The sequence below is a fragment of the Pelmatolapia mariae genome, linkage group LG17 (assembly GCF_036321145.2).
Source record: "Pelmatolapia mariae isolate MD_Pm_ZW linkage group LG17, Pm_UMD_F_2, whole genome shotgun sequence".
Taxonomy (NCBI): Eukaryota; Metazoa; Chordata; class Actinopteri; order Cichliformes; family Cichlidae; genus Pelmatolapia; species Pelmatolapia mariae.
Window position 1 is genome coordinate 27,099,196 of NC_086242.1, and position 21,315 is coordinate 27,120,510.

General features: G+C 42.2%; 1 protein-coding gene across 1 annotated transcript; it reads right to left on the minus strand.

Moving 5' to 3' along the window:
* Nucleotides 1–492: 492 nt before the first annotated feature.
* Nucleotides 493–21,289, minus strand: LOC134646837 (PH domain leucine-rich repeat protein phosphatase 1-like). Its single transcript, XM_063500820.1, has 17 exons — nt 18,841–21,289; nt 15,003–15,199; nt 13,516–13,641; nt 11,431–11,579; nt 8,931–9,077; nt 7,218–7,445; nt 6,679–6,881; nt 6,537–6,597; nt 6,340–6,435; nt 4,913–5,068; nt 4,594–4,794; nt 4,158–4,320; nt 3,717–3,847; nt 3,510–3,626; nt 3,206–3,400; nt 2,883–3,120; nt 493–2,284 (listed from the first exon to the last, which is right to left on the minus strand). Exons 1-17 carry the CDS (start codon nt 20,414–20,416, stop codon nt 1,139–1,141), a joined length of 5,130 nt encoding a protein of 1,709 aa, XP_063356890.1. The 5' UTR covers nt 20,417–21,289; the 3' UTR covers nt 493–1,138.
* Between the last annotated feature and the right edge of the window lie 26 nt (nt 21,290–21,315).

Here is a 21,315-nt window from a genome sequence, read left to right on the forward strand (position 1 = left end):
AATGCACATAAAAAAACAGCTGCTTGAATAAGTGAAAACACATTGATCGGGTTTTTTTGCACTAATAAAGTTGTGGAGTAGTAAAGTATTTTGCCTCGCGTCAATGTCGTCAGTTATATCGTTATCGCAAATTTTCAAATATATATCGTGATAAATATTTTTGCCATATTGGCCTGCCCTAATTGTAAGTGTGTGTGTATGTTTGTGTGTGAGAGAGAAATTAGGTGAATAAGGCTTGTAGAAGAAATGCACTACAAGTTGAATTCTGGAAATACAATCATTTCCTCTTCTCAGTGCAGCTATACACATACACACGTTAAATTAATTAAAAGAAATGAGTGAGCATGTGTGGACTGTACGCAGGTGACAACTGGAAGCTCGAGAAGCAGATGTGTTTTAATCTTATTACATAAAAACATAAAAGTGATACTGTGTGGATGGTTCTGAATGAGAAAGATTTTAACAGATAAACCCAAGTCCGACATGTTTTGGTTATCTGAAAACTTTATTATATAGCAAAAGTAGCTCTCTTGTGCGGTTTGCTGAAAACTGTAACACTGTTTTGAGAACATTCATTAAGCTGTCAACCACTGATCAGCATGTAGTCACTGCAGCACCACTAGACTCTGCACACCCCGAAAAACAAACATCTGGAATATCAGCCTTCACAAATAATCATCTTTTCTCTCAGAGAACATTAGCACGCTTCAGTGACGAGGTCACTTAAAAGTATTCAACTCCTAAGGGAGTTAGTCCAAACGTTTTGCTAACTCCAGTAACTGTAAGGCCATCAGCCACGGCGAGCAAGGAGAGAAACAGTCTGCTCTAAGACAAAAACAGACAGGTCCGACTCTAAGTACCATTGAACATAAAATCAATGAGGCTAACACAAAGCAAAGTGCTTCAAATCAAAGATGTGGAACAAATGAATTTACAGGTGAACATTTCATCAACACGAGTGTTAGAAAAGTTTCATTGGTTTCAAGGTGAAGTAAACAAAACAAAAGCTGTAAGGAAACAGTGTCAAAGCCGGGTCAGAGTATTCTGAGGTCTTGGAGTGAACTTAATGCTGAGCTCGTTCACAGAGACTCTGTGGTCTTGTGTGAAACAGACTGACTCCAGTTGTGGAGAGCAGCTGTCAGAGGGGTGTGAGGAAGTAGTCTGCAGGATTCTGGTAGTTGTGTGCTTGCTGGCTGTGTGTCTGTAGCTGCTGTTGCTGTTGCTGGATGATCTGCCGGACTTCTTCTTCCAGCTCCGGGGGAATGATGAGCTGATCATCGGGGTCTGGCTGGGCAGGGGCGTTGAAGTAGCCCCCCTGCTTCTTGACAGGAGCATCGGCAGCCTCCTCAATGAGGTCCTGGTTCCTGCCTTGACAGGCCACAGAGCCATTACCTCGAGCCTTCCGGCCCAGAGTTCCTGACCGAGCCTCCCCACCGAGGTAGGGAGAGGAGGGCGGGACGGGGGAGGCAGATGGGGAAGGGAAGGCCAGAGGCAAAGACTCACTCTGCAGCATGACAGGGGGAGGGCTGTCTGTGCTTTGCTGAGACTGAGCACAGTTGTGTCGTAAGAGACAGTGGACGTCAGCTTCCACCTCCACACGGCTACCGTTGGAGAAGACACCAGCGATGGGCTCCTCGTCCTCGCTGTCAAGCCCGTGATCAGACAGTGCTCCAGAGAACTGCCTGTGGAAGCTGCTCCCCCTACAGGCAGGCCTGTGCGTGCCAGCTCGCCCCGGGGGGTTCAGGTGAGAGGTTGGGGGTTCAGCCTGCGTCAGCGGCTCCTCCGAGGACGCCGTTGATCCCACCTCGCTGCTCATCTCAGATGTGCTGAACTCGCTGCTCAACTCGCTCACTGTTGCTGAAGAGGTGGGTGGCGGCTGTGGCAACGGAACGCTGCCATCACTGCTTCCCGAATAAGGATGTAAACCGGGCTGAGTTGCCGGGCCAGGGCTGTGTGGCGGCGGCGGCGGCTCGCAGAAGCAGCAGCATTCTTCAGTGATGCTGAGCTTCACAACGACGGCACTGAGGCTATCAGAGCAGCCGTAGCTCTGAGCCAGAGTCACCAGCTTCTTTGCAGCAGCCAGAGCATCTGGTAAGTTCCTTACCGCCTCCACCGCCTCACTGGGCGACAACATGTCCCACAGTCTCCGGCTGCCCAGGAGAAAAAACTCATCCTGCGGGGTAAGCGCCACCGTGGAAACATGGGGGTGAGGTGTCACTGATGGGCAGAGGAAGGAGTAACCCATAATCCTGGTGGAGTCTGTTACACCGCTCACTTTGTTATCCTGCAGGGAGGAAAAGGACAAACAGAAGCGTTTGTATTTTCCCCCCGGACAAAACTCGACAATAATGACATTTATTTATGGTTTTGTAGGGTTGAAAATGGACTGCTGACTGTTTCAGTAACAAGCTGTCAAACAAAACCAATATTCTCTTGTTCCAAAGTTAATTTTTCTTTTTGTCTGTTTAGATTCAGTATTGGTGTGCTTTATATTGTTGGTCTCACCAAACTAAATGAATTGAAAACAGTTTACTGTCAGTTATTTTAAAAAACATTACAAAACAGTCTGTGAATAGATTCGCCCCATCAGTAGTCCAAAAACTGGTGTGGTTTAAGACAGAGAACAGCTTAAGCCAGACAATATTTAGCTCCATTAAATGGCCAAATTCTGCTTTTTTTTTTTCTTATTTTCTATTATCCATTTATATAGTATAAGCATGCATATTCTGGCTGTTCATATTAACCATGGCTAAAGTTTCAAATATGCAAAACAACTCTATTAGAGTCCAAAAATACAAATATGGAGCTGGAAGTGAGAATCACAGGTGTCGATAAATGGACTTGTTTCAGCACTTTGTGCAGCATATGAAACGTGTCGTTACCTCAGTGATAATAGCGTTATGCTGTCGAACCCTCTGGTACTCGACCTTGTCTTTGACAGTGTGGATGTGTGAAAGTTGCATAGCTTTGCCATCTCGGCACAAAACAGCCTGGCACCTGCCAACGTTGGCGGCTTTCAGAGTGAAGCAGCCACCATGCTCACTGGACGCTACCGGGTCATGTCTGATGTGACACAGAGCTGCTGACCCGCCCATCCTCTGGCCTGCTGTGCCCAGTTTCCTGCAGGAGATGGGCACACAACATCCTGAGTGAGGTGAGGCTGTTTTCCTTCCAAATCACACGTCGTTTGGAGGTCAGTGTTTACCTTTGCATGGTGAGGAAAGTGTTGATGATGTAGTCCTCTTGCCTCTGGCCCCTGTGAAGTTCCTCTGCGAGCACATCTCCCATGGTGCACTGCAGCAGATAAGGCACCTCGACATTCCTGTCCCCATCAAAAACTCCATACAGAGCTTCATGAATGCCGCAGAAGCTGTCCAGAGCCAGAGCAGCCACACACAACCTGAGAACAGCAAGAAGGAGGCAGTTTAGAACAAGAACAATGACACAAAGCCAGAGATGGGGCATAAAAAACAAAACAAAAAAGGCTGAAGCATCAAAGAAAGACTGACTTGTTTTTCACTCCAGAGGCCTCCGTGTAGCCATGACTCCAGACTGCAGGGACTCCTTGGCTCTCACTCACACAAGGAGCTGAAGGTGAAGGATCCACCCTCAGACATCGGATATTACTACAGAGAGAGGGAGAACAGGACAGGTCAGGCAGTTGCTCTTTTATTCCCAAGCTCAGGTGGTGGTGTGTTTATGCGAGTGATTCATACTTCAGGTGTTCCAGGCTCTTGTGGTCGAGGCTGAGTCGAGGATTTCCTGTGAGGTCGAGCTCCTGGAGTTTTGAAGGAAGGATCTCTGGCAGAGTCACCTCAGTCAACTCATTGCAGCTCAGATCAACACACTGAAGAGAAACACAGTGTCAGTCCTGACATGTGCACACAAGTCAGATTAAATTGTTTTGTCTAATTTATCATCTTTTTCCAATTTGTTTTATAAACTGCATAAATTCAATTTTCTTTTTGCAATTCTTTTATTTTCTCTTTGTTTCTGTTCTGTAACGCTGGATAATCTATCCAGCATTAGCATTACCACAGCTACCTCCTCCTCTCAAATAATACTTCTGGCAGGTAAGCATTAATTCAGTGAGTGGCATTAGTACACTACAGCTACCTCCCTATTACTAGGTGAAAAAGAGTTAAGTTAAGATTTACCTTAATCTCAGGCAGCTGGAGGACTTCAGGGAAGGCGCTGATACAGTTGGAGTGGGCAGAGAGCGTGTGCAGGCGCTGACAGTTGAGAATGGTCGTGGGCACCGCTCTCAGCCTGTTGCCACTCAAATCCAGCTCCTCCAGCTGCTCCAGTCGAGCTAGTTTACTGCAGGACGTGGAGGTAAAAAGGAGTAATCATGACCTGCACCAAGGCTCAGATTTTATACAGGATGATGAAGGATGTGTACCATTTACTTAGGAATAGAACACCTTGTAAAAGCAAAGGAATGTGAGAATTGGTGGTTAGAGGTGGAGTGAGTGAGGATAGTGGAGCTGAAATGATAAAGGAACCCTACAGTTAAATCTAACATTTCCAGATGTAAAGAAGCCTTTATGGTCACATTTTAAAGCTCAGTTTATATCAGGTGCAGTATTTCACCTGGCAGTGAAGGTTTGCAGCTGGTTGTAGGCGAGGTGAAGCACTCTGAGGTGGCCGTGTCCAGTCAGAAGAGAGATGCACTTGTCGGTCAAGCTGTTATTGGTCACGTAGAGCTCTTGTAGGCTGCTGAAGGCATCCTCTGATAGGCTGGCTGCAGGGAGGTTCTCCAGCTTATTGGCCGACACATTTAGGTATCGCAGGCTGGGAGGAATTTCCAACAGAGGGTACAAATTTAGTACAAGATAAATAACGGATACATGCTGATGGGAAGAAACACACAAGAAAAGAACAAAAGGAGGGAAGAAAAAGATGTGTCCACCTCTGCGCTTTGATGAACAAGTTGTGTGGGAGCTCAGTTAGATGGTTGTGTTGGAGGTCCAGGACTTCTAGCTGTGATCGCTCCAGCCTCTCATCCAGCTGACACACATCGTTCCAGCCTGCCAGCAGCTTTCTCAGGCTCCCACTGGACAGCAGCCTAAACACAAACAGCACAGCCAACTCAGTGTGTGTGCTGTACATCTGTTAGTGGGACCACCATGCTGAGCACCATCTGATTTCCCATGGAGGTTCAATGAGTTCACTTTGTATTCAATTAATCTATGCTTGAGATTCATGTAACATGTAGCTGGAAACTATCATCAAGCATGAATGAACCCAAATAACTGTGATTGTGAATGCAGCATTACATCATACGAATGAAAGAAAATCTGTCTGTTCATCTGTTTTTCACCCATCTCAACAACTATTCATAAGATCTGCTTAACACTTGGCAGGTGTGTTGCTCTAGGTCTGAATAAATGAAGTGGTGATTTTACGCCAGACTTGATGAGCAGTTCTCATATTATGGCTGAAAGAACAGTGTTTCCCCTACTGTGACTGCTGCCTACGCCACTCTGTATGTGGAGAGGTGCACACACACACACACGTTTGTTTTGCTACCTGTGTGAAGACATTCACTGATAATAATGCCATATTTACCCATAATTGCAATCATCACAAATAAGTGCAAAATAACTAACCTAATATAATTCTAATTATAAACTTTAAAAACATGTTTTAACCCTAACACAGGCCCCTGAAGAGATGTAAAATTGGAGCTGGCAAAATTTGAAAAAGTTAAAACTTCCAAATTTTGAGAATTCCAATCGGCAAAAATGTAAACTGGTTCTCACAGAAAAAGCTCAAGGCGTTTTATTTAAATGCATCATTTTGATGTCTTTGGTTTCCTGTGATAAAGGCTCTAGCCACTCATGTGGTTTGGATGAAAAGTTCTACAGAAAACTGCAACCCACAATCTCCTCATTCTGCACAGCCACGTTCTAAACAAAGTAACATGCACGGACACACAAACACATGCAGTCAGTGGATCCGTTTAGCTGTCCTCCTTGTAGCTAAAAATGTTAGGTGATATCCCTCACTCTAATATCATACAGAGTCACGATTTGAAAAAAGAACTGCCTGAAACAGAGATGTAGTTTTGTATTTTTTCATTAGTTTTTATTTTCAGTAATAACTTTCTCTTCAGTTTAGTTTAATTTTTGCAAGTTTGGTTCTTAAGTCTTTTTAAACGTAATTTAATATATTTTAAGAACCTCACCACAGGCACATTGAAGATCAAGTAAGTTCCAGTGATGCATTATCATCAGCTGTTATATCCAAGCTGCTGTCCCTCACTTTGATTTTTGTCATTTCCCCACCTGTTCTTTCATGAAAAGCATAAGAGTCATGTGTCTGTGCGATGCTCACCGTACAGGCAGCTCAGTGACACAGTTATGGCTGATGTCCAGCACTTCCAGTCTGCTGCTCTCCCACACCCAGTCGGGGACACATCCCAGCTTGTTCCTTTAGGAAAACAAACAGAGTCAGCACCCAGCTTACAACAAGCACATGTTCTGTTCTTCTAGATTGTAAATAGGACAGTGAAGTATTCTTAGTTTTTATACCAGGATAAATCCAGCACAGTCAGATTCTCTGGAACAGGATGCACCTCCAGCTGCTTCAGCTCTAAAAACATAACACAACTCTTTATGGCACGAACGTCTTTCTGGATTTAATATCTCTCTAGAACAAATTAAGTGGTCGTACTGTTGTGTGCAGCATGCAGGCTCTTGAGGGCGTGGCCACAGACTCTGAGGAGGGCAAGAGTGTTTCTGTCACAGCGGAGGAGCTCCAGCTTGCAGAGAGAGCTGACATCCAGCTCGTCTAGACCTGTATCCCTCAGGTCCAGATGAACAATGTGGGCCAGCTGCTCCACATCTGCCACTGTCGCCTTCTGAAGCTGGTTCAGCCTGTTCGAGGCAGACAGCACAGAGAGGAACAGAGAAGGGGGAAGTAAAGGAAGAGGGCAGAAAGGACCAGAAGAAACAAACACTTTAACCTCTGACCCGTTTCACATTTCAGAACCTGAGAAGAAGTTGTTAGGCATTCGTAGTACGACTGACCAAAATAATTAACTGACAGGTTCCCTTCCTTCACTGTCTGTCTTTATTTTGTACTTCAAAAGGCTAAATTAAACCTTTGTTGCCATTTCAAAGACCACCAAACATAAAAGGGGAGTCATGCAGAACTGCAGTATTTGTCATTGGCAATTCTAAAAATGTAAGCTACTGCACAGACATTTTTACCTGAGATCTATGTAGCGAGCAGACAGCCACTGGAGGCCAGTCAAGTCCAGGACAGAGAGCTGGTTCCCTGCCAGACAGAGTCTCTCCATCCCTCCAAGTTTCTCTAGGACAGGGGGCACACAGCTGAAACAATTGAAGGATAAGCCGAGGTAGGTCAAGCCCTCCAGAGAGCCCAGCTCCACAGGCAGTGAACTCAGAAGGTTACCGTCCAGGAGAAGAGTCTGCAGGCTGGCCAGAGCCAAACAGAGGGAGGGGCATTTAGTCGGGATTAATACAGATACTGTGTGTAAAAAACATACACCAATACTGTGGTCCCTCCTTAATCAAAACAAAACAAGAAAGACTGACTATTATCTGATTAACTCTGACTACACTAAAGTTAAAAAAGGGGGAAAAAAATGGGGGTCATCATGAACCCTATGACCTTCCAACTCATTATCATCGAGGGATACAGCACAAGGCCTGCTGAGGACTTATTCAGAGTTAGTTGAGTTAAGTTAAAGACATCAAATGTACGCACAGCACAAAGTGTTTAAGTCAAATGCTGCAGGAGCAGCAGTTATTATACACTCACTGTATAATAACTGTTAGGTACACCTGTTTAACTGCCTGATAACATAAATGCCTAAGAAGCCAACCTTTAGGGCTTTAAAGATGGTCAAGATGACCTGCTGAGGTTCAAACAGACCAATAAATTGGGGTTGTCAGTACCAGACAGGCTGGTCAGAGTATTAAGTACTTCTGGGATTTTCCCACACAAACATTTACACAGTTTACACAGAATGGCTTGAAAAAAGGGAAAATATCCAGTATGCAGCAGTTCCCTGGGTAAAATGTCTTAAAGATGCCAAAGTTCAGAAGAGAATGGTCAAATGACTTCGAGCTGACAGAAAAGAAGCAGTAACTCAAATGACCACTTGTTACAACTGAGGTATGCAGAACAGCACCTTGAATCAGATACGCTACAGCAGCAGAAAATCATTTTGCTGAGAGATGTAGGGAAGGTACAGAGCAAGACAGACAACAAATCCAAAAAATCTAAGGCTTTTCAACTTTAGCTTTAGAAATCAGCTGATAACCAGAGAGAGCGCAGAAGTTACTTTAACAAACAACATAAAACATCCAGCATCAATCTCTAAAAGGAGAAGCAGGCAAATGTTATGCAAATATAGTGTTAAGAAAAGACTTCAGACACTAAACAGGACTCTGACACTTTTTACTGACTTGTCTGTAAGTATAAACAAGCTTAATTTGGAACTTTTAAATATTACTTTATATTCAGTTATGGAACACAGCTGAGTATTTTACATTAAAAGTAAAATACCGTTTCCAAATAAACACACCGATTCCAAGTTAGACATAAAAATTGTGTTTTGCCTTTTGAAATTCCTAGAAAATTTGAAAAGAAAAAAAAAAAAAAGCCAGCATATGCGCAGAAACTCCAAACTCCCACATCACACAGAGACATTGTTAGTGTCACTGTGTACTATGGGCACCTGGACAACACCTCTAGATGCTTATGACAGAAGTCTGGTGCACAGCCAGCTGTTCGCTCAATACAGAGATGGATTAATCAACGCTGATGTACCGTAATGGTACTAACAACAACTCCAGACTGATGTCTCTGTCAGCAAAATGCAGGTCAGTGAGGACACATCCCATTTTAAGCTTCATTCTTATGAAACTGCAAACCTTGGATCATCATTTACTTACTTGTGCATTGTTCCTACTTCTGCAGGCACGGAGGAGAGACGATTTCCAGACAGGTTTAGCTCCGTGAGGGAGGTGATGTCACACAGGGCCAGAGGAAACTCAGACAGAGCGTTATTTGACAGACTAAGGCTTCTCAGTTTACAAAACCTAAAGAAAAGGGGAGAGAAAGAGAGAGAGAAGTATTCAGCAAGAGTGTGTGAGAGAGAAGGAGGGAGGGGCAAGAGGAACAGGGCCAGACAAAGAGAGACAAAGATATTCATCTCTGTGCTATAATAAGACTCTGGCCTTCTTTAAAACACAAAAAACACACACAGTGAACAACTATTACTTACATAACACCTGCCAGATTAAAAAAGTAAAATCAGCACAGAAGAAGCTAATACAAAGGTTCAAGGACACAAAGTATCAAGTTTTCAACAGAACAACGCAGCCTGTGCTTCAGGTAAGAAGCTTGTGTATATTGTTTATATTCATGGCGCTCTTCTCCTCCTAATCCAGTTCACAGAGCAATCAGAGTGAAAGGCTGATCCAGGCCCACATTCTTCTTAGTTAGACTCACCTGCCCACCACAGCAAGAATACAGTCCTTAAAACACTGCATGGTATGCATATGTTTGTGCCGAAACAATGACGTGTAGAGGTTGCCATCAGGCAAATTTCAGGTTTTGATGTCATGTTGCCTTGACAGGCATGGATGCAAGAAGCCAAAATAAAGACAGACAGAAAGGAAAACGAGGCTGTTCAGATGAATGCTGCTAATCTCTGACTGTACATAATAGGTTTGTCAGTGCTGGTCACTTTACTTACCCACTTTACCATAAAAAGTAAAGCTGGTCACTTTACAAGACAATCTGCAGACAGTTTATGCTAGAGGTGTAAGCTATATTTGAGGATCAGGGCATTTTTACTTATCTAGAACTCAACATGCAAATTTTGTACCAAAACGTAAGAAAATAGAGATTGTACTGTCTCATACTGATGTCCTCATTAGCACAAAACTATTACTAAACACTTTTTTAGACTACACCTGCACTACTGTCAATTCTGAAAAGATGCACATGTCAAAAACAATGTGCAACCCCTGTCGTTGTCATTTTCATCCAAAGTGAAAAGTTTTCGTGCTCTACGTCGCAAATCAAAGCTTACGGAATGGTCAAATGCCTTTAAAATTGCTGCCAAGATAACAAAATGACACAAGGACCAATTCTAAGTTGCTGAGAATACATCTCTCTTTGATGCTCAGCTGTAAAAAGAGTAAAGTGAGAACATCTCTAAAAACTAGGAATGCTCTTATCTGCACAATAAGGTCTAAGTGATTTTCTAGAAATAATGAAAGGGCATTTCCAGATAATCAGTCAGTTTGTGGTGTTATATGTTATATGTATCAATCCATTATTTAAACAGAGCAAGCTCAGGAGCAGCACACTACCATGGCAAAGTACAGTTGGGGAAAACAACTTTTTGATTCCCTGCTGAGAGTAAAGCATTATACAATTACCTTATTCTGAGTTTTAGTCAGTGAGTTTCTTTTTTAATTGACTTTATAAAAACAAAACCTGCTTTTCGTTTTTTATTTTTAAAAATTCAAAATAAAAACAGCCTCCAAAAAAACTATAACGGAATAAAGCAAGGGACTAAAGAGCGAGGCAAATTTTATTAGTGTTTTCCTGATGAGTTTACAGTGCGAGTTAATAGTGCTTTATCTGTTCAGCTGATATGTTAGATCTGGCATCTCACTGTGTAAACAAACTTTAAGGTTTGGTGCTTTCTCTGTGAGTCATGAAAGCACCAAACCTCACTTTCCCACTTCTGCTGTATATGATAGCAGAAGCGGGAAATAAATAAGGTCAGTTTGTTGTTTATAGATAAGAAAAACTGATGAAAACTTCCATGATGAACCAATTAAAAAGTAATTACATTTAATTCATATTTATGACCTGGAAAAGTTTTTCCTCCTTGATACTAAATGGGTTTCAAGACCTCATAATCAAGCTTTTGTAAAAGCTTGTTTGTACACCAGGAAAAATGTGCAAGACAATTTTCCAAATTTAGCCACATTATACTTAATATTTTGTTATGAAGGTAGTGTGAAAAAAAAAGCCAGAGATAAAAGAAAGTCAGAGAAAGATTGCTAAACCTCATAAAACCGTGACATCGGCAGCTGACGTCACCTAATCTGACCTGGAAAACACAGAGAAGCCCTCTGCCCAAGAGGCCAGACAGCTGATGTCATATCTCTCATCACTGCTGCAGCTCTCTTTTAATCACTCACACACACCCAAAAACCATCATGCTTCCACCACCCATGGATAACCATGCGCGAAACCACACACACACACACACACACGCACGCACGCACACACACCTCTTTTATTTGTGTGTGTGTGTAACTACACAAAATGTTTACTACCAGATCCTCCCCGTGCCATATCATTAAACACACAGGGAGAGACGCACTCTGAGAATCGGTGTGTGCAGGAGAGCTGATGAGAGAAACTGACCTGGTGAGTGCTGGAACACCTTTGTGAGGGGACATGAAGTTGTTTTTGAGGTTGAGGTGGGTAAGGTCCTGGCTGTAAAACAGCTGAGCAGGCAGCTCCTCCAGGCTGCAGCATGACAGGTCAACCGAGTTCACCCTCTGAGAGGCGATCTGACAGAGAGAGAGAGAGGAATAGGACCATACCATACCTTGTAATGACAACAGCCATGCAGTTACTTCCATGACACATCAAACTAGCCTTAATCGGGATCCATTAAGTTCATTTCAGACTAATTTTTATTCTTTGACTCTATTAAACTAGTTTTACATAACATACATACACTCAAAGTCCAAAATAATCCTTATTTTCATTATAATAGGCCTTGGTGCTGCCCTTAATCCTCTGTTTTCAACACACGCTTTTAGCTCCTCTGCTTTTCAGCTAAGTTTCTTCCCATTGGCTACCCCTCGGCTACCCCTCATAAACAGAAAGTTTGAATAGTGAGTGGGGCTGCTGTGCTTACAACCATCTGTGTGCCTGAGATGATCATATTAGGAATATTTACTGAATATTTACTAAAGATTTACTAATGAAAAAAAAACCAACAAAACAAAACGGTATGAAACTGTGTGAGTATTTAGGTTTACAGATGGTGCAAAACGCACCTGCTCGCATTTTAACTAAAACTGGAAAATTTGAGCACATTACCCCTGTACTGAAATCCTTCCATTGGCTACCTTGTCAGGTTCGAGCAGATTTTAAGGTCCTGCTGCTCACCTACAAGGCTTTAAATGGTTTGGCACCTTCATACCTCTCTGATCTTTTGCACCTTTATGTTCCATCCCGTGCTTTCCCATCCCAGGATTCTGGCCTTTTAAAAGTTCCTAGAGCCAGAAAAAAAACTACTGGGGAGCATGCTTTTTCTTTTCGTGCCCCATTTTTGTGGAACAACCTCCCTCAAGATATTAGGCAGGCATGCTCTGTGGAGGTTTTTAAAGCTAAGTTGAAGACCCACTTGTTTACCCTATCCTGCATGTCTTAATTCTATGCCATTTTGTTTTTTTTAAATATTTATCGCTTTTAACTTTTATTATGTTTTTAACTTGCTATTGTGTTTTTAACTTGTATGTATCGCTTTTATTTATTTATGTCTTCATTTTCAAATAGCTGTACAGCACTTTGTTTGAAAGCGCTTTATAAATAAAGTTATTATTATTATTATTATTATTATTATTATTATTATTAGATCACATGGATTACTCGTACACACACTAAACTCATTAATTCAATTCTGATATTGTAACAGTAACAATGGTGTGACAGGAAATAATGAAAAGCAGAATCGGTCCCATTTAAAGGAAACATTCAAAAGCCTTTCAAAAATGAAAGCAAGGTGCTCGTACAACACCAAAACCGGTTTTGTGTTACTGGAATTATTTTTCCTGTTTACACAACACTCCAAAAGTATGTCAACTATGAGGCTAATGCTCATATTTGTCAAATGAGTTCATAGATTAATCTTTGACTCCTCTCATTCACATGCTTAACTGTCCTTTGAGCACGTAACTGAGACACATGTTGCTCAAGATGGTGATCACTGTTCGGTGGTATGTAAGTGTAAATAGGTCCGTATGAGCCACAGAAACACTCTGCTAACCCTAACCCTGTAACATCTCTAAACCAGATTCTGCCACTATACATTAATGAAATTGGAATTATAGAGTATTTCTGGAACCAACAAGCATGAGCTGCAATGCTTAAACATAGTCTACTAGTCACACAAATCCATAGTTTCATACTGTTTTAATCCTAAATTCAAACCTTAAATTCACACACTCTGGGAGGGCAAAGATAATAATGTATTTTCTTTAGAAATGTGGACAGCGTACACATCCTTAAGTTTGAAACTCAATATCCAGTATTAGTCTTTAGCAGAAGAGATACTAACACAAAAAGGCGATTCTGCACTTCAGAAGCTTTAGATTTACATTTGCATACAAAGCACATAGCAAGGGAACTACTAGTAACCAGTACAGACAGAAGCAATGATGACAGTAAATTGTTTAAATGTTCAGATGTGCCTCTGACTACAATTGGACTTTGTACCTTTGAGGCTGTCCTCTGCCAGCGGAGGTACTCGGTGTAGGAGTCATAGCTGATGTAGTAGGTCTGACTCTGAGGACCAGCTGAGCTGAAAGCCAGACAGTGGCTGTGTCTTCTCACTTCCTCCACCTGCATTAAAAATTACATTTATTGACTATCTATCTCTCCAATGACATTCTCATCATTCAAATGAAATGAAGCCCTAAACCATGACAGAGCCTCCACCATGTTTTACATATGGCTGTAAACAATCACTGTTGTACCTCTCTCCTGAACTCCAATTTAAACCAAAAATTTCAAATATGGATTCGTCACTCCATACCTTGTTGCCACTGATTTCCCGTCTATATTTTTTAATATATTTTCTCCCTGTTTCCATCATTAAAATGCCTTCTTAACAGCCACTCAGGAATCACCTTACTGGCGAAAAAACACCCTTTTACACTTGTCACACCTATGGGATTTTTTTTTGTAGATTCAATTGAAGAAATGGGAACCAATGATGTGTTTTTGCAACAAGTACTAATGCCTAAAGATGCAATATAAACTTGTTTCTTTGGCAAGTTGTCTATTATGTGTAGAAAACACTTTTTAAGCTTGAATGATTCATTAGGTCAGTATTAATTCCCTTAACAACAACAACAAAAAAATCATTAATTCATGAAATGGTCAGGTACAAGGACTAGACTGAAAAAGAGTAAAAAACTTTAAAAGGTTTTCAGAAAGCCTGGCGAACTATTGTTCAAGACCACTTTAAGCAATTTCTAGAAAGTCTGGCCCCTGGAAAGTGAAATATAAAGAAATGAGGGTGGCTCATGAGGGTGACTCAAGACTTTTTTACAGTACATTATAGTTTCATAAATGTAATAATGTAGCCTTTACAGTAAATTCCCAAATCAGCGGACAGACTAACTTCACTGTCTTAAATTACAGCTGTCACAGTAGTCCTTGTTCTGCTTTGTAGTCCTGGTGAGCTCTGTGTAAGGAAACCAGCTCTACAGCAACTGCAAATCCACATTAGCGTGGCCACCCTTGCAGCGGCTCTACATAGCAGAACAAAAACTGCCATAGGCTGCTACAGTACGAGATGTGGAATTGCAGTCTGTCTCATCACAGGACAAGAGACTGAAGAGAGCCAAATACCATCAACAACCAACCCAACCTGAGACCTGAGCAGCTTGCCCATGCGGGAAAAACATTCAAAAGTGGTGGGGACTGAGATGCTTAACAGTGACTGAACTTTCAAAATAAGATTGAGAACATATTGCTAATGTTGCCATTCTGCACAGATGTTTTATGTGGGAAACACTACTCTCTGGCCAAATCTCAACAAAGGCTTATAGTTAAGCTAGAACGAAGACATCCTGATGCAGCAGGAACAAAAAGACCTCTGGTCTAAACCACAGAGTATTTTTGTCCCTGATAAACAGATACCCAGCCACAGTACTTGCTTGTTGTGTGTCAAAGACATGAAACGTCTCACAAAGTACCTTTCCTCCGATGAGAGGGAGGATGTGCATCTTGCCAGTGTGGGCATGCTTCACAGACGAGACAATGAGGCAGGTTCCACTCAGAGTGACCTGACGTTTTGACCAACGGTTCACGGGCAGTGCCAGCTTCCCTTTCCGCACGTTAAACACCCCGGACAGCTGCACGCGCTCAGAACCTCCCACACTACGAGGTTTACCTGCGGAGGGAAAGAAGACAGTATGACAGAAACAGACTTTTCATAACAGCGTTATAGAGGTCTTTTTTGTTGTTGTTTGCTCTATGGGATTTTGTGAATCAACTCTCTCTCAATGGTCTTCTCTTTCACAAAGTGAGAGCTGCGTGGTTATGTAAGAGAACTGTAGCTCAATAGCCTGTGGGCTGGCAGAGAGAGCAGTCACTCAGTCATCATTTGTTACATTAACCCTTTGCTGACACAAATTAGCTTCAGTAATGAATTGGAGCTAACTTTTGCCAGTATAAGCCAGAATACATTCTAGGTCTTTTAAAGCACTGACTAAATTGTCCAGAGTTTTTAAATTCTTGGAAACTCAAAGTTACTTTATATGCTCTTACCAGTGAATAAGAAAAAGGGAGACACATGAAGAGTCTGAGCCACTGAGAGGCCTGAAATCAGATTACCTTGTTATGTAACGTCCTACAATGCCAGCACCTACATCCTCCCTACTGCCTCCTCCAGTGACTTACACACAACATCACCTAGGTTTCACCAGCCCTAGCTGACTCATCAGTAATGCCTCAGTGAACCTCAGTGCTTTAATGGTACTGAATGAAATCTGTAAAGTGCAAAGGATTTAAATCTGTCAGATATAGAGTCTTAAACTGAATCTTTTATTTTTTTTATTAAACCTGTTTTAGACTCTTAATTCAAGCATGCAAACTAAGTGTTTGGGCTACTTTTTCCAATTCAGCTTCACGCACATCATGATTTATTGTGTTCTAACATATCATATAATCGCTGTATCATCATGTAAAATATATCTTATGAATTACTCACTGACTCCTGCCCTTGCTGGAGATTATATTCTTTATCAAATCATTTGAAAATCATTTACATCTTTAGACCTCAATATTCATATTGGATTTTTAAATCACCAAACACTGGCATCAATTTTAAAAATCCTATATCAGTGCAATATCTTCCAATTGTATGCTTTCCGTGATCAGCACTAACACTGAGGTTTGTATCTATTACAGTATACCAAATAAGGGAGGAAAATCAGCACACCTGGAAAGCTAAAACCAGAATCTCACAAAAAGAGAAAAAACAACAACAACAACAACCCTGAAAAAGTTTTCCAGAACTTCACTGTCACTGTATTATCTCCAATTTAAACTGATGGAGCAATCAGTTTTTTCAAATCAAATTTTATCATCCATCATCAGTTGGTTACCAAACTCTATACTTTTTAACGGTACCAACTGAATTACGTCTCTACCCTAATTAGCAGCAAAGTTTTAGTACCAGTACCATCTGATGGAGAGTGACACCGTGATGTCACTTCTGCAGTGTGGCGAAATCAAACAAAAACACAGTGCAATAATGGCAAGCTGAACGCCACTTCAGGTGTGATTACACTTTTCAAAACCTGACGCAGACATTTGTAGTGCAAAATGCAAAGCTGGCCATGGCAACACACCTAATCTGAGGAAACTCAATTAATTTGCTATCTGCAAAACATTATATTTTAATATTATAACATATGTTCTTATTATATATTGTAAAATACGTTATGCTTTCAATGGAAAAAGATTATATACTTAATTTGCTGCTTTACACACCAAACATTTCAGTTTACTGCTAAATATCAGATAAAACAGGAGCAAATCCCAGAGAAGGTGGAGGCAGCATGTCTGGAATATTTAAAAAAAATTTTTTTTTAAATAATCATAATTAAAATAGCTAACATTATTTTAACATATCATTCAACACTACTCGTGTTTGAAATCATTTAGGAGACTGACATATAATTAAGATCTACTAACATGTCCTTTTCCCCTTTTCCAAGTTCTGTGCATTTCCTCATTACAAACAGAAACAGTGAGGTCTGACTTTGCAGACACCAATGGTGCACTGAAATGTAGATAAGCTAGAACCTAATAAAGGAGAAGAGTTTCTCTGAAAGTGAAACAAAATGTTGAAAAGAAGACAGCCAAGAGTTACTATAGTTCATTTCATTAGCCTGCAGCTTTAGAAGACAAGATCTGTGTGAACTGTTGGGTTTAAACTAACAAACCTTATGATTGGTTGGTAAAATTGTTGTCATTATTCGTAGATTGATCAGTATCTAGTCCAAAAAATAATATATAATTAACATAAACATGAACACAATGAACAGAGCCCAGTTTACACTAAACAACATTAAGGAATGTGCATTGTGTGTGTCCACCCTTTCCTAGGCGGAGGAGGTAAGATGTTGGTTGTTAATATACACACACATACATGCCCTTTCCGTCCGTCTAGTTCTCTGAATGGGGAACATCCTGTCTCTCATGAAGCAGGCAACAGCCACACCCTACTGATGCTAGACCTCAACATTTTCTTGCTTGTGTCCCAAAAAAAAAAAGCATCTGACATCCTGAGCCAACTCTCGTGTCAAGTTGCTGAATTTTAGCCAAATCTGAATGAGAGTTGTAGTTTCAAGTTGGAAATGCCACTCAGACTTAAAAAAAAAAAGGCTGTAAAGTCTGGGAGAGTAAAGTTGCGACCTCTGGATGCTGCAGTTTGAGGCTGAAGAGGAGCCTGCAGCTGCAACTGTCTCAGAGGTAACCGAAACACTGAGGAGGTGAAATTTGAGTTCCACTAAGGTCACTTTTCTCTTAGCGTCAGCACAACGTGGCAATGTGCATTTGGCTGCTGGGATTTCAGATGAGTCAAGCTTCTTTGGCTCAGCTCGGGACATCAGAATTAACCAACTCGTGCTGTGCAAACACATACGGGACAAAAAAACAAAAACAAAACAAAACAAAAAAAAACGTAGAGCAAAAATGTCTTCTCCTGAATTAATAGAAGGGCCCTCACTGTCAGCTGCACAACTCTATTTAGTGTTATGTTACTACTGTGAGACATAAAAGGAGAATGAAGGGCAGGGGAATCTGTCCATTTTGCATTTTCAGAGTGCAGAGAAACCAGTTTTGTAGCATGTCACGAGTGTGTCTATGAGGGTTGCAATGGTATGTGTAATGGTCTATTTAATTATTTATTCTTTTTTTGGGAGGGGGGGGGGCTAAAATATAAGGAATTTTAGCACATATTAAAGTCCAATCATTTCCTCCCGACTCTTATTTTGCAGTCTTTGCTGATGATGTCAAAAATGAGGTCAAAAAAACAATATCCAGCAATGCTAATCCCATAAGAGCTCATGCCTGTTTTTCCATCCTCTTACCATGACAGTGGACAAAACAGGATCTTTTATCAATAACAACAACAACAAGAGGAAGAGGGAAGAAGACAAACTGATTCTATAATGCCTCAGGATTTGGTCTTTGCTGAAAGAGCACACCTGTTACCTCCAGATGTGTCTCCCTGCCTTACCCAGTTTACACACACACACAACACAGCTTATTGTGCTGCTGGGACAATTGAATCCACTTGTTTAACAGTCAGGAATGACCAAACATAAAGACAGCACTCATGGTATGGTGAGAACAGAAGAACAATGACTGTGTAGAGACAAGCCAAGCACAACTAAAGTGGATTGCAGTAGTTTGTGGTGCTCTGACATCTAACACTGCAGGATGTTTTAATAAGAATTGGGACAACTGTTGTCTTTACTGAGAGAAGATGCCTTTCCTTCTCACTAAAAATAAAGTGCTCACCAAAGTAGAAGCGGATCAGGCAGCCAATTTCAGGATTCATGCCCTCCTCCTGCACTCGCCATGGATCTTCAAACCCCAGATTAGTGAGGTACTCATTTAAGATCTGCAGGGGTCTTTCATCATCCCCAAGCCGCCTCACAGCTCCACCGTGCAGCTGGATGTAGAGGGCCGGCATTGGGCTTGTATTGATGGGCTCAAGCCATCCTCTGCTCCCCCCAGGGACCTCTTGTTCAGGCTGGACAGAAGCTTGGCTGGTCAGAGGGCGAGCCTGTGAGCTGCTGGAGCATTTAGAAGGAGGTTTGATTAATATGTGTGTATCTGTGTGGTCACCAGCCCCAGCTTCAGTGTCAACGTTTGGTCTTGTGGATTGGTTTGAAGTCTTGGGGATGTCTGGGAGAGAGATAGCTGAATGTGAGGGAGAAGAGATGAGGTCTGTTTCATCAGAGGAGCTCTCAAATGGGTCAGGTCCCTCTGGAGCGCTGTCACAGTTTGGGCTCAGAACAGAAGAGTCGGTGCCCAAACCCAACCCATCGCTGAGTGAGTCCCCGTGCTCCATGCTTCTTGGTCCCCCTGCACTGAAGTCCTCACAGGTGCTGCTCTCTATGTCAGAGCCTGAGTAGACTCCATAACAGTCTCCAGTACTCAAATCCACGCCAATGTCATTCAGGTAGACCTCAGATGAAGAATTACTAGCAGTTTTGTCATCAAGTAGCAAGTTAGAAGGCAGTTCCACATTTTTTGTGAGTTCATTCTCCTCACTTTGGAGATTTTTAATATCCACACTGTCACTGAGACTTTTCATGTCATCAGCATGGCCATTAGTATCTTTACAAAGATCGCTGAGGTCACTTAAAGCAGTAGGTTTGCAGTTAATTCTCAACACAGCCCCAGCTTTACTTCCTTCGAGCTTACAGGCTACCTCTTTAGAAGTAGTGTCCACTGTACACAGCACTGGTCGCGGGTAGGAGGGCGTGAGCCAGTCGTGGACGTGAATGCAACCCCGCCGGAGGTCCGATCTCGCCCATGTTTTATCAGAGGCCTGAAGCTGCTTCGACTGCTTCTGTCGGAGGAAGGTTTTTCGATCAAGACTGAGGGTGCTCAGCGGCGAGGATGAGGGAGCTGGGCAGGCCGCCTCCGCAGAGGACGCTCCGGTCGAACCGGTGGTCGGCGGAGCCCCCAGAGACAGATTCCTCTTGTGCCTGTGCCGCCTCCTGCTCAGCATAGAGTTTACCGAGGTGGAACTGTTCACCGATGTCAGACTGTAAATGTTGGCCGTTTTCACAACGGACATGGTTGCGTTTTTGGCCGCTCCACCGATAGCGTTGGCAACTTGGCTTTGATAAATCCCGTTCCTTATCGCAATCTGGAGAAGGGAGGTGGCCGCAAGCCCCTTCCCGAAGAGTTTCGCCTCTGCGCCTCCTCCGTCATCCTCCCCGATAGATGGTCTCTTTCCAGAGTGCTGCGGCGATAATCCGCTTGGCTTCACAGAGTTACTGTCACTGCTAGAGTCAAGTGTTCCCTGCAGTGTCGAAGAAGACGAAATCGCTCCACACTCGTTTCCCTTCACACTTTCCATTCTGTTAGCTTGCAACAGCAGCGTAGAGTAGTTAGCAGCAGCCCGCAGGTAAACGCTAGCAGTTAGCTTAGAGCCGCTAGCTCGCCCTAGTCACTGCTGGCTGGTAAACGTAAACGGCTCAACATTAGCTTAGCATACTAATGTACAGCGCAATTGCTCTAAAGAATTAGTACGCTACATCTTCTCATGACATAGGACGCCCGTTAGCTCTCTAACGGGAGCTTACCGGCTGGTGGAGATGAGAAAACGCATTTCTAGCTGGTCGCCATGGAAGCTGGCGCGACCACTACTGTACAGACTGCTTACGAATGGTCAGAGGCACACCGTGGACAGGGCGGGGTCTCATCGGATATGAATTATGACACATTCGCTTGCTACCAGAATGCTCGGAATTTTCCCAGTGAACGTACGAAAAGCTTCACCATCAGTCAACGTAGTTAAAATAACTGGGAAAATCATATTTTCCCCAACGCTGGCTTTTAAGGAACAAAAAGACCTGACAGTTAAAGCTCTGCACCACACCCTAAACCTTTACTTCTGACATTACGAAATATTTACTTGGCTTTATGTAGTTTTTTTTTTAGTCTAATACAATATGGAGATGAAATTATTTTTTAGAAGTAAATATTTGCAAATCTATTATATGTTTGGGGCTTTGTACAAAACAAGCTAGGGATTAAAGGATCTGACAATATTTTGAAGACTATCCAAAAGAATACAATCAGCAGACATACAAAGAGGGGAATTCATTGCCAGTTGCAGTTCTTATATGATTTGCAGAAATGTTTTCATCTAATTCACTTTACGATCCGCTTCGGAGGAGCCAGTGAAGGAAACATAAACTGTAGCTACATTAGTTGATTTTGTGTTAACACACCCGGCGTGTTAATTTTCAACAG